Below are 12,399 nucleotides of genomic sequence, written 5' to 3'. Positions count from 1 at the left end.
AAGTGAGGGAGGACACTATGACTGACAAGTGGCAGGTGCAATGACCAAACAGCAAGTGCAAAGACCCTGAGATAGGAGCCTGCTTGGGGTCACTGAGGAATTAAAGAGGCCACGAACTGGAGTTGTTGTTTGTGGGTTTATTTTTTGCCAGTTGTGAATACTGAGTCTAAGTAATGTCAACTTGTCCTCAATGCAATCTTGATGTTTTTGTTTTCTGAGAACTCTAGAGGTGATATAGGTCATTCCCAGAACTGCAGATATGACATGGGTTGTTAGACTCCCAAGAAATCTCTACCCTTAGTTATTAAAATCCCTTCCCCTGATTGCTCCTCCTGGATAAACTCTATAATATCTAATTGCTCTCCTTAGTTAACCCTTAACTGGCTTGTTTTGCACTCTTTGTTAGTCCCCATACCATGTGACATCTGCCTTGACATCATTTTTGCCTTTATAAACTTTGTGCTCACTGCATTCAGGACAGCGAGGTTTTCTTGGGACTCGAGTCCACTTGCAGTCACCAGATTTCTAATAAAGACTCTGATTCAACCTCTCAAAGTACAGCTTCTCTGTATCTCGCTGATGGAATTCACATATAACAGAGCTCAGGGTATGGGTGTTGTCCCTCAACATTTTTGCTCAAGGCTAGTGTTCTACTACTCAGCCACAGTACCTTATGTTAGAGATAAGAGTCTCACAGACTTCTCTGCGAGGGCTGGCTTAAAACCAGTCCTCAGATCTCAGTCTCCTAGGATAATGAGAGCCACCAGTACATGGTTCGTTTGTGGTTTTCTTAAGAGAGGTCCTTGCAATGTAGGCCAGTCTGGCCTGGAACTCACAATCCCCTTATCTCAGCATCTGGAGTTCTGGGATTACAGGTAAGCAACACTATGTTCCACCTTTGCTTGGCTGTGTGTGTGTGTGTGTGTGTGTGTGTGTGTGATATTTGAGAGCTTGAATTAGGGCCTGGTGCTCTTGCTTAGCTTTTATCTTTTATGCTCAAGACTAGTGCTCTACCACTTTAGCCATAACTCTACTTCTGGCTTTTTGCTGGTTATTAGATTAGAGTCTCATAGACTCTTCTGCCTGGGCTGACTTTGTACATGATCAGATTTCAGTCTCCTACTAGCTAGGATTTATAGGCATGAACTATCCATGCCTTGCAGGAGCTCACGGTATTAAAAACATGGGGCATATTTCTGTTCAGCTAGAGTATCATAAGCAAGAATGTTAGGCTGCTGAGCAAGACTTCAGTTGCATATTCCCACCTCAAAATGATATGCCTCATGGCCCAGCTTTGCAGCTGCCTTTCTTTTCCTCTCTGTGGAAAACCACCGCTTTCCAGCTGGAATTCCTGCTTGCAGCAGGAAAATATGGGGGGAAGGGAAAAACCTTCCTTGGATACTGTTTTCAGGCCCTTTCCTGGGCTGTGGGACCCTGCTCTTGGGCTGTGTTTGCCATTGATCAGATCTCTGAACAGAAGTAAGTGGTTTTCAGGAAACAGTAAGATAAATCAAAGCTGTGTGAACACCACCAATCTCATGTAGGGTCCTCAGGATGCTCTTCCGGTAGACTCTTTGATCCACAGTGCAGACTGTCCTCCAAATGACTTGAGGTCTGTGATTTCCTGCCAGCAATGACCCCTAAGACACCCTACAGGAGGTCTACAGGCAAAATAATCACACTTCTTAGAGGTCTACAGGCAAAATAATCACACTTCTCAAGAGATGGATTGTTGTTTTGAGGTGGTGTCTTGCTATGTTGCCCAGGCTGGCCTTGAACACTTGCCTCTGCTTCCCAAGTAGCTGGCACTCAGCCATGCACAGACCCAACATACACAGAGCCCTGAGTCTTGGCTCTGGTTGCCTCTTTAGTCATGTCTGGCAGGCTCCTCTCAGTGGTGAGATGGTCACCAATAGCCTGGTGACTGGTAACCCCAGTGATGATAGTGGCTTTGTCCCAGCTATTCTAGTGATAGTTTTTCCAATAGAGTCTCCCAAGTCTTACTGGCCTGAATGAGGTCCCCTGGCCATCATGTCCAAGCTGGCCCAATCCAGGAGTGGCCTTTCCACCAACTCTGCCCTCTGGTTGATAGCAAGCTCTTTCTCCAGGGGGTGCTGCATCCACACTCAGCCTGCTGTCGACATTTACTATAAAGTATAAGTGCACAGATTTTCCACCATTTACTGTGAGAAGAGAGACCCCAGTCTCGGCTCATTCGTTGCGCTCTTATTTTAAGTTTGCAAGGTTGTGATAGTGACTTACCAGGGTGTTAATCCATAAATAGGGGTGATGGCTGGTGGCCTCTGTGATCCTCAAGGTATCCCAAGGCCTAGAAGAATGGAACTGGGAGGAGGGAACTGCCAACACTCACTACCAAGGTGTCCAGACTGAGTTAGGATCAAACAGAACAAAGGAGGAGAAGGCCTCATTAGACACACACGTAGTGGGTCCATCTGGTCCTTGTCTCCCAAGTCACTAAGGAAATTAACCACTGTGATCCATGGAGAGCAGCAGTCCCCACTGCCCTCTCTCCATACTTGCTCACCAATGCCCTCTGGAATGGTACAGCCGGAAGAGCACTCGGATACTGTGAAACGTGGCTGCTACAGAAAGGACAGTTGTCAGAGGATCAGATTTCTTTTTTTTCTTTTTTCTTTTTTTTTTTTTTTTTTTTTTTTGTCGGTCGTGGGGCTTGAACTCTGGGCCTGGGCGCTGTCCCTCAGCTCTTCAGCTCAAGGCTGGCACTCTACCACTTGAGCTACAGCGCCACTTCCGGTTTTCTGGGAGATAGGAGTCTCACGGTCTCTCCTGCCTGGGCTGGCTTTGAACCACGATCCTCAGATCTCAGCCTCCTGAGTAGCTAGGATTACAGGCATGAGCCACCAGCGCCCGGCCAGAGGATCAGATTTCATTAAATGCATTAAATGCAAATAATGATTAAAATGCATTGAAACACACACACACACACACACACACACACACACATACACAGCCAATTTGGCATGGTGAAACAATCTGAAAGAAACCAGGGAATGGAATGTCTGCTTCTGCAGAAGTGATTCACGTTTAGTTTTAAAAAAATCAAAAACTATCAGAGGGCACAGTCCAAAAAAAAAACAGGTGGAAAGTGCAGCAGTGGAGCACACTGGCTGCATTGGATATTGATAAAAGTGAACTATACAACTTGTGGGTAGAGACGGGAGGGAGGGAATGGGAGAGACTGAAGGAACAGATGACACTGTACGAAGGGAAATATACTCATTACCAGACACATGGAAAATGTAATCCCTCTGTATATCACCTCTATAACAACAATCAAGTAAATTAAAATAAACTATCAGGGACCTATTTACTAGTCTAATTATAAATTGACAGCCCCCCAAGAAGAGTTCACAATGCTACAAATAGCATTTTCTGGCATGTGGTACTTCTGTGAATGCTGTCAGCTAAGACATTTTTAATGAGCTCTCTGGCTAGCATTGTGGTAGACGAGTGAGGATCTTGGCAGCTTTGGTGGGTTTTAAGACTTCCAGGCAAGATGATTACTTGGCCTTGTAAAGGAAGGAAGCTGTGACACACATGACAACACAGTGGCAGGAACCAACACAGAACAAGTACTGGGTGACTATACTTGTAAGAGGTCCTCAGACCACTTGTCAGAGAAGGATGAGGCTGGAAGTTCTGTTTATCTCTTTGAGGAACTGCCAGATTGTTTTCCAAAGTGGCTGTACCACCAGGCACTGGTGGCTCACACTTGTAATCCTAGCTACTCAGGAAGCTGAGATCTGAGGATCACAGTTCGAAGCCAGCTTGGACAGGAAAGTCAGTGAGACTCTTATCTCCAATCAACCACTAAAAAAATACAAGAGTAGAGATGTGGCTCAACATACTAGAGCACTAGCCTTGAGCAAATAGCTCAGGAATGGCATAAACCCTGAGTTCAAGCCCCAAGATTGACAAAAATAAAACAAAACAAAGTGACTATACTATTATACATACTCTTAGCAATACACGAAGGCTCCAAGTTCTCTCTGCCCTTGTGGTTTTTCTCATTATAGTTACACAGGTGGGTCAAAGGTAAGAGCTCACTGTGACTTTGATTCACACTTCCTAGAGACTAAGGACCATATTCTTTTCTTGTCTTTTTTCTTTTTTCTTTTTTTTGGGGTCGGTCATGGGGCTTGAGCTCTTCAGTTCAAGGTGAATGCTCTACCATTTGAGCCACAGCACCACTTCTGATTTTCTGGTGGTTAATTGTAGATAAGAGTCTCACAGACTTTCCTGCCCAGTCTGGCTTTGAATCTCGATCCTCAGATCTCAGCCTCCTGAGTAGCTAGAATTATAGGTGTGAACCACCTGGTTCCCGGCTTCTGACCATCTTCTTCACATGGGATTATTTGCATATATATTGATATATTGTCTTTGAAGAAATGTCCATTCAAAGCCTTGACAGTTTCATAGTTGTTTGTATTTTTTTCTTGTCAAGTTGTGAGTGTTCTTTATATATGATGGTTAGTAGACTTCTAGATACCTGGTTTGGAAATATTTTCTCCCATTCTGTGGCTTCTCTTTTACTCACCTACATTTTTCATTTGCATGAAGCCCAACTTATCTATTTCTCTCTTTTGTCACTCATTCTTTGGGCTGCAGATTGCCATCATGAAAAGGTTCACACTGGACCCACAGCACTGGGAATGTGCTCCAAAGCCCCCTGGCCCGTGGCAGGATGACACAAGCCACTCATAACATTACATACCTGTTGCCCACCAGATTTCTGGGTATGATTTGCTTTGAAGAAAAGGCCAGACTGCTTTAAAATATATCCGAGTTTCCTTCTTTTCTAACACAATGTATTCCTCTCTCTGTCTAGCTATAGGATTATTTTTAGACAATTCAGGCCAATCAGGCCAACTTTCAGAAGCTAGCCAGTTCTTTTCATGAGAATTGCAAAGTAAGTTGTTGCAGTTTTAGTAAGCAGTCCTGGTGTTTGAACTCAGGGCCTCACACCCAAGAGGCAGACATACGACGACCTGACTCATACCTTCAGCCTGCAAAGTAAGTTTTGGCAGAAATTCTTTTTTTTTGGGGGGGGGGGTCCGGTCATGGGGCCTGAACTCTGGGCCTGGGCACTGTCTGGGCACTGTCCCTCAGCTCTTCAGCTCAAGGCTGGTGCTCTACCACTTGAGCCACAGCACCACTTCTGGCTTTTTTCATTTTTGCTTATGTGGTGCTGAGGAATCGAACCCAGGGCCTCAGGCCTACAAGGCAAGCGCTCTACCACTGAGCCACCTTCCCAGCCCAGTTTTGGCAGAAATTCTAAACCACCCTTCAGGGATAGTTTGTAAGGAACCCAGTTTCTGAGTTATGTGTGTGAGAGAGAGTGATCATATCTTTTCTCAAATTCATCTGAGGGTTTTCCTAGGGTCTCTCTGTGAGGCAGAGATCTCCCGTACCCCAAGACAAAGACCACACAGCTACATACAAGCCTTACCAGGTAAGCCCTCCAGAATGCCTGGATGGAGATCGCTGCTTCCTCTTCTGTCAGCAGCAAGGACAGCGGGATTGGTGGCCGAGGGCTGGAAAGGAAGAAAACGGTCACACACAGTCATGAGCACCCGTCCTTTACTTGGCTACACTGACAACACAATGATGTCTCTGAATAAGAGCCTCATCTAGCTCCTTTTTTACACAATGGTCTTTTTTTTTTTTAGCTAGTTCTGAGCCTTGAACTCAGGGCCTGGGCACTGTCCTTGAGCTTTTATGTTCAAGGCTAGTGTTCTATCCCTTGAGCCACAGCTCCACTTCTGGACTTTCCTGACTGGGCTGGCTTTGAACCACAATCCTCACATCTCAGCCTCCTAAGTAGTTAGGATGACAGGTGTAAGCCACTGGCAACTGGCCAACAATGTCATTTCTGGTAGAAAAGCTTTAAGTGTAGCTCATGCCTGTCATCCTAGCTACAGCTGAGATCTAAGGATCATGGTTCCAAGCCAACCCAGGTAGAAAAGTTCATGAGATTCTCATCTCCAATTAACCACCAAAAAGCCAGAAGTGGAGTTATGGCTCAAGTGGTAGAATGCCAGCTGAGCAAGCCAGCCAGCTGAGCAAGCAGGAGGCTCTGAGTTCAAATCCTAGTTCTCACCAAAAGAAAAGAAAATTCTGATTCAGTCTATTTGTTGGAATGAATGAATGCTCTTTTGAATTGCTCCAGAATGAAAGAAACCAAAGCCAGAAGCACTCAGGGTTCAGTGGCCGTTCCTGGACGTGCAGCTGTTCCTGGCTCTGGTGTGCTGGCAGGCCTCATCCCTGCTACAGCACTAAGGCGGGAAAGCCTCCCCCTTCTCTGCAGAGGTAATTACACCCTGGGAATGGCAGCTCTGCTAGCATCGTTTCCCTAATGTTCACTTTCCATTTTTATTCACTTAACGCCCCAAGGGTGGCTAGCTCTCTAGTTTTCCACATAAATGCTTTTCTTCACCCACAGTTCCATTGTTCTTTTTCTTTCATACAAGGGTTTGAACTCAGAGCCTCATATTTGCCAGGCAGATGCTCTGCCATTTGAGCCCCAGCCCAAGCTCTTTGCATTAATTATCTTTGGGGAAGTATCTTGTGTTTTTTCCTGAGCTGGCCTAGACCACAGTCTTCTTATTTATACTTCCCAGGTAGGTGAGATGACAGGTGCATATCACTATACTCAGCTTATTGGTAGAGATGGGGGTCTCAGTAACTTCTTAGCAAGGCTGGCCTTGAACCAAGATCCTTTCAGTCAGTTGCTCTTCTGAGTAGCTGGGAATATATATCTATATCTATATACACACACAAATATACAGATAGATAGATAGATAGATAGATAGATAGATAGATAGATAGATAGATAGATAGATAGATAGATAGATAGATAGATAGATAGATAGATAGATAGATAGATAGATAGATATCCGTGAAAACTGGGTTTTTTGATCTGAGGTCCAAAGTCTAGGAGTCCTACATTACACCTGGACAATGATCTAGTGGTCAAATGAAGAGTGAAGGGCAGAGAAAACAGATTTACTGCATGGTAGCCTTGGGAAAGACAGCACTTCAGTACATTCTCAGCCACCTTGGGGGTCCTGATGTCCGGGCATTGGTCTCAGATTAAATAGGGAGAACTGGGATCTGGGATGAGAAAGGTATGCATAGTTAGAACATCTCAAGCCACAGGTATGGCTAGGTTGACTCAGTCCTGGACCAGGGAGGCCCAGGCTGCGCTTTTCAAGCTGATAACGAGGCACCTGTCTAAGAGACAGTTTGCCTCTGTTCACAAGATGCTTCTAGGTGAATCTGTTCTTTCCAGAAGCTGAGGTGATTTTGTACAGAGACTGCAGTAGGCAATGGATCAGATCAAAGGGCAGAGATACAAAGTGGAAGGCGGGCAGGGGAGCACTGGTACCCAGCCTTTAGTTAATGCACAGCCTCAGCAAAAGCAGCCACACCCTGCCCCATCGCTCTTATTTTTTAAAACTCAGTAGTGTCACAGCAACACACCATATCCTTGAAGTAACAGCTACCAGAACAATCTGGGTGTTTCTAAGGAGACTGTGGCACACGGACACTGGCTGAATCTTACCCAGTGCTTCTGAATGCCCCTCAGAGGCCCATTGTGCTGGCATGCCAGCCAGTGGCACCCATTACAGTTGTACAGGTTGCTCTCTGCTCAAGGGCACCCAGCAGAATGCCAGCTCGGCCTCAACTTGCTAGTGAAATATGGATACTGGGCCTAGGTAATGCCATCTTGTCCATACCACCATCTTGGCATCTTAGTGGAGGATGGGGACTTTTCACCTTGTTCCAAAAGGTACGGGTATGTCAAAGGTTGTTAAGCTCCAGGAAAGTCTTGCTCTGGGGAATTCTTGCCCTTGATTGCCCCTGATTGTTCCCCCTAGCTTGCTTTCCTTCTGTAAATATGCTTTCACTAGGTTTAGTTCCTCATTCGAGGCTGCAAGTTCCTTTGGGACTGAAGTCCCCTTACAGTCACCAGCTTTGTAATAAAGACTCCTGATTCGACTTCTCAGAGTGGAGCTCCTCTGTATTTTGCCAATCGAATTCACGCATAATACTAGGTCCTGCCCTTTGGTGTGGGATGACATTTGCCCTGAGGTAGGGACACTTTGCCTTTATTTGCTTAAATATACCTTTCAAATGGGAGGCCTGACACCTCTCTCTCCTGGATCACTCCTCTTCCCTTTCCAATCTACCCTCAAACATTACCTGAACTATCCTTTGAGTTTGGGCATGGTAGCATGCACCTATAATCCCAGTTACTCAAGGATGCAGAGGTAGGAGGATTATGGCTCAAGACCAGCCCAAGCAAAAGCCCAAGATCCTACCTGAAAAAAAACAAAAACAAAAACAAAAAACAACAGAGGGGTGATGGGCTCATTCCAGGTCAGTATTTGCTGTTGCAAACACAAGCTATGCAGGAAACCCAAGTAGTGGCCTGGGAGGGGAAGGACGGGGTTAGCAGCTGTCTGTGTGAAATAGAAAAAACAAAAAAACAGCCATTTTCCAGTGGAGGAAACAGCAGCTAAACCACATGGAGTTTGTCACTTATACTTGGAGGTTTGGAGCATCTCTGTTGAGCAGTCTTCCTGCCTTGGGCACAATATTCATCACTGGTGTCATGGTCCCAAAGCCAGTATTTTCACTGGGGGACAGCAAGTGGACAGAACTGTGAATCTGAGGATGCAGGGGCTGTGCACCCCAAAAGAGTGCTCTGGCCAGTAATGAAACCCCACACTGCTTTGTGTCAAAATGGCATCACTGAAAAGCAAAAAAGAGAGGTTTCTAGAGGACCTTGAAGGCAGTAATACAAGGCCACCTTTGGTGACATCTGCTTTCAGAGCTAAATAATGCCATGCTGTCTCGTTTCCAAACAAGTATGAGAAAACCGAGTGTATCAGGCCAAATGAAAAGGAATTAGCCATCATTTCAGCAGGCCAGCTTGAAGGGACAGAAGCCATGCCAGATCCTCTTCTGTCTTTTGGAATCAATGCCACTGGCTTCAAGTCAAATAAAAATAAAGAGACAAGGGCTGATCCCCAGGGAGCCAAGGAGGGGACAGGAGATGGGAATATCAATCATGGGAGGGGGTGGCTGGGCTGAGGCTCCTCTGGAGCTGAAGTTGTCGTCCCCAGAGCAGACATTTTACCAGGCAAGACAGCGTGGCTGGGTGAATTTCTAAGAAGATTCATTTTATTAGTAAATGCTCATTTGTCCTCCTTTCTCTTCACATTTGTGAATTCAATATATTTGAATCATAAGAATCACAAGAAGCAATGTAATAATTCTGAAAAGGAACAGATCTTTCAGACTCTTATGTGTGCATGTATATATAAAAATGCATGAACAAGGCCAAGCGCTGGTGGTTCAGGCCTGTAATCCTAGCTAGTCAAGAGGCTGAGATTTAATTATCTCAATTTAAAGCCAGCCTCAGTTATCTCCAATTAACCAGCAAAAAGCTAGAAGTGGATCTATGGCTCAAGTGGTAAGAGCACCTGTCCTAAGTGAAAAATCTCAGGGTCAATGGTCAGGACCTGAGTTCAAGACCCAGGACCAGCACAAAAAAAAGGAGAGAAAAAAAAAGAAAAAGCACAGACATGGTTACTCCACCCCCCCCCTTTTTTTTAGCTAACCCAAAGATTTGTGAGGCATAAAGAAAATATAGCTTGCTTATGAAATACACAATAAGAAATTCTGAAAGGTTTATCTTCATGAGTTTCATGAAACTTTCATGAGTTTCTCCAGCCATTAAGGAAGTACCATCCAAAATCACACCGGGCCAAGTAGATAATGAAAAATGGATTTCAGAACCAAAAATTCCCTCCACCTTTCATTAGGAAAGAGAGGGAGCTGTGTTCACATGGAAGCTATCTACAGCAATGGCACAGGGCCTGTATCCATCACCATCTGCAGCAGGCCAGTATGGGCTCATGTCCACCTTCCTGTATCCTGCAAAAGACCTGGCCCTCCACTTTCACTGGCTGCCCAACTTTTCCCTCTTCAAGGCCTGGCATTCTTGACTGATGAACTTCAACTGCTGGAAAAAGTTCAACAGAGATATCTGGAAAGATCACTGGACTCTCTCATCTCCTTTCTTCAGTGACATGAGGAGCTGCTCTCATTACCAGGGGCAGACTTGCTCTCTCGAAGCCACAAAGCGCATTTAGAAACCGGGGCTCGTTGGTTGTGATCTGTGATCTGGCTTTCGCCCCCACACTAATCTCCGCCCTAAGAGATCAGCAAGCTGTGATTACTCCAGCAGCAGGCTGGGCTGAGTCACTCCAGTTCAACACAGCCCTGAGGCCCACTCATCGAACCCCATTGGTGAAGCCTCTGTGTGTCCAGACTGCCTGGGACCATGTGTTAGTCCTCTGAGACCCAGGTGCAGTACAACCACTTGTCAAATGTCCTCACAGAGGGAGGCACTTGGAAGATTTCTGGGTTTCTGCTTGCCCTTCCTGGAAGCAGTCCTTCTTTCTGTCTTGTGTGAACAGAAAGACAGTTTACTGTCCCCCTGACACTCTTGCCTCTGAAATAAATGACTGAGACAGAAATCTATTCTTCCTAGTATAAAATAAATTAAGAGGCTTTTTCCCCCTTACCAAGGGAGCATGAGAGCAAAATTTCTGCCCTACTGCCATTAATTATTATCTTTAGTAGGCAGTGTGAACAGGTCTTGGTGCCATTTTGAAGGCAGGAATATCTGCAGTTCCTTCAGCAAACATCAGTACAAATAGATTGTCACAGGCTGAGATTTGTCCTCAAATGACACAGCAAAACTTGTTTCCACCTCAGTTTGTGGTCACAAGATACCTTTCATCATGAAACTATTGTAGTTTCTTTTCTTTCCTCCTTTTTTTTTTTTTTTTTGTCCAAGGATAGATCTGAGCTGAAAAGCCATTTTACCCTAAGCAACCTTTTCCTTTACTAAAACACAATCACCATTTCATTGAAGATCTCAGTTTTAATGATGGTTTTCAGGAGTCTTCTCCCCTGGGATGTGAGACCAGAACAGTAGCACTTCATTTTTCTACCTTGCATTGATTTACTGATTTTCTTTTTGCTCTTTCTCCAGGTTACTGTCTTTGGTTAAAAGTCTAACCTCCTGTTCTTAATATGCTAGTACATAATGTAATTGCCTCTGATTGGCTGGTTGAGTTAGGACTACGAACTTCAAAAGAATGGGGTTAGACTCATAAACAGGAGTTGGGCCAACAGGAGATAGGGGATAATGTGCCACTGTGGAAAGGTGAGGAGAAAACACTTTCATCCATCTCTAATTAGAGCTCATGGTAGACTGTATTATTCTTCTCTGTAGGAGCTGTTCACTTCTCTGCACCACTGATGCTGACTGCAGTCACATGACTTATACTGGCCAATGAGATGTGAGGAGGAGTGTTTGCCATTGTATAGTTTGGACATTATTCTTCTACCTCTACTGGGAGAGTGCTGTTCCTTCATCTTAAGTTTTAAGGTAAAAGATGTGGAGCAGAGCACAAGCTGATAGGCAGCCAACATGTAACAGACAGGGTGTTGAAGGCACTGAGGTTTGAGGATTGCTTGCTATTGAAGCAGAACCTGGAGGAAGCTGACTTAACACAGTTCTGGAGGGTAGTTGGGGCAGAATCATGTACAAGAGCTTATTAGGACCCTTGATTACAAGTATTAGACATTTAACTCAAATTGGCTTAAGAAAAGGGAAAAGAAGGTATTACTGGCTCACTCAACTACAAAAGGATTGAGTCGGCTTTAGGCCTAGTCAGATAGTGAAGTTCATAGATACACCAACTTGGACTCTCACCACCTCTTTGTCCTGCTGTTAGCAGGTACAGGATTGTTAGGAGGTAGCCCTCTCCCCTCAAAGCTTTATAACCACAAAGATCCAAGTCCAGTGGAAAATGAGAGAAACTCCTGGTTGCTTCTTGAAAAGTCTTGGGATTATCTTTGAACCAGCATAGGTAGCATCCATTGTGGTCAGGGGGAGTTCACTGCTCTGATTGGTCAGGCCTGAGGCCCATCCCCCAGACAGAGACAGAGGTAGAGTCTGACCTTTGATAGATATGGTGTAAGAATGGGAGAGACAAGGTCCTTCGAGGAACTTGAGGTGTTCCAGAAAAAGGGGAAATGGATGCAGAGCTGGAATAAACATAAGTTTAGTCCAGAAACAAACAAACAAACAAACAAAAAAGGAATAAGAAGAAACAGAGAAGCCAAGCACCAGTGACTCACCTCACACCTGTAATCCTAGCTACTTAGGAGGCTAAGATCTGAGGATCAAAGTTGGAAGACAGTCCAGGCAAGAAAGTCTGTAAGACTCTTGTTTCCAATGAATTACCAAAGAGCTAGAAGTAGAGCTGTGGC

At 45.0% G+C, this 12,399-nt stretch overlaps 1 protein-coding gene across 2 annotated transcripts in view; it reads right to left on the bottom strand.

Annotated features, from left to right (window-relative positions):
* Nucleotides 1-12,399, bottom strand: part of LOC138814922 (IQ domain-containing protein K-like) — a 68,609-nt gene that overhangs the window by 31,827 nt on the left and 24,383 nt on the right. For both annotated transcript variants that reach the window (XM_070004048.1, XM_070004049.1), the window contains one exon: nt 5,492-5,576. In XM_070004048.1, coding sequence (XP_069860149.1) covers nt 5,492-5,576 — 85 coding nt within the window. The remainder of the gene's footprint in view (nt 1-5,491; nt 5,577-12,399) is intronic.

Source organism: Dipodomys merriami, unplaced genomic scaffold, assembly GCF_024711535.1.
Source record: "Dipodomys merriami isolate MVZ:Mamm:240054 unplaced genomic scaffold, mDipMer1.0.p SCAF_62, whole genome shotgun sequence".
NCBI classification, from domain to species: domain Eukaryota; kingdom Metazoa; phylum Chordata; class Mammalia; order Rodentia; family Heteromyidae; genus Dipodomys; species Dipodomys merriami.
The sequence above is the reverse complement of the archived record's forward strand: the minus strand, read 5'-3'. Positions and strand labels throughout refer to the sequence as shown.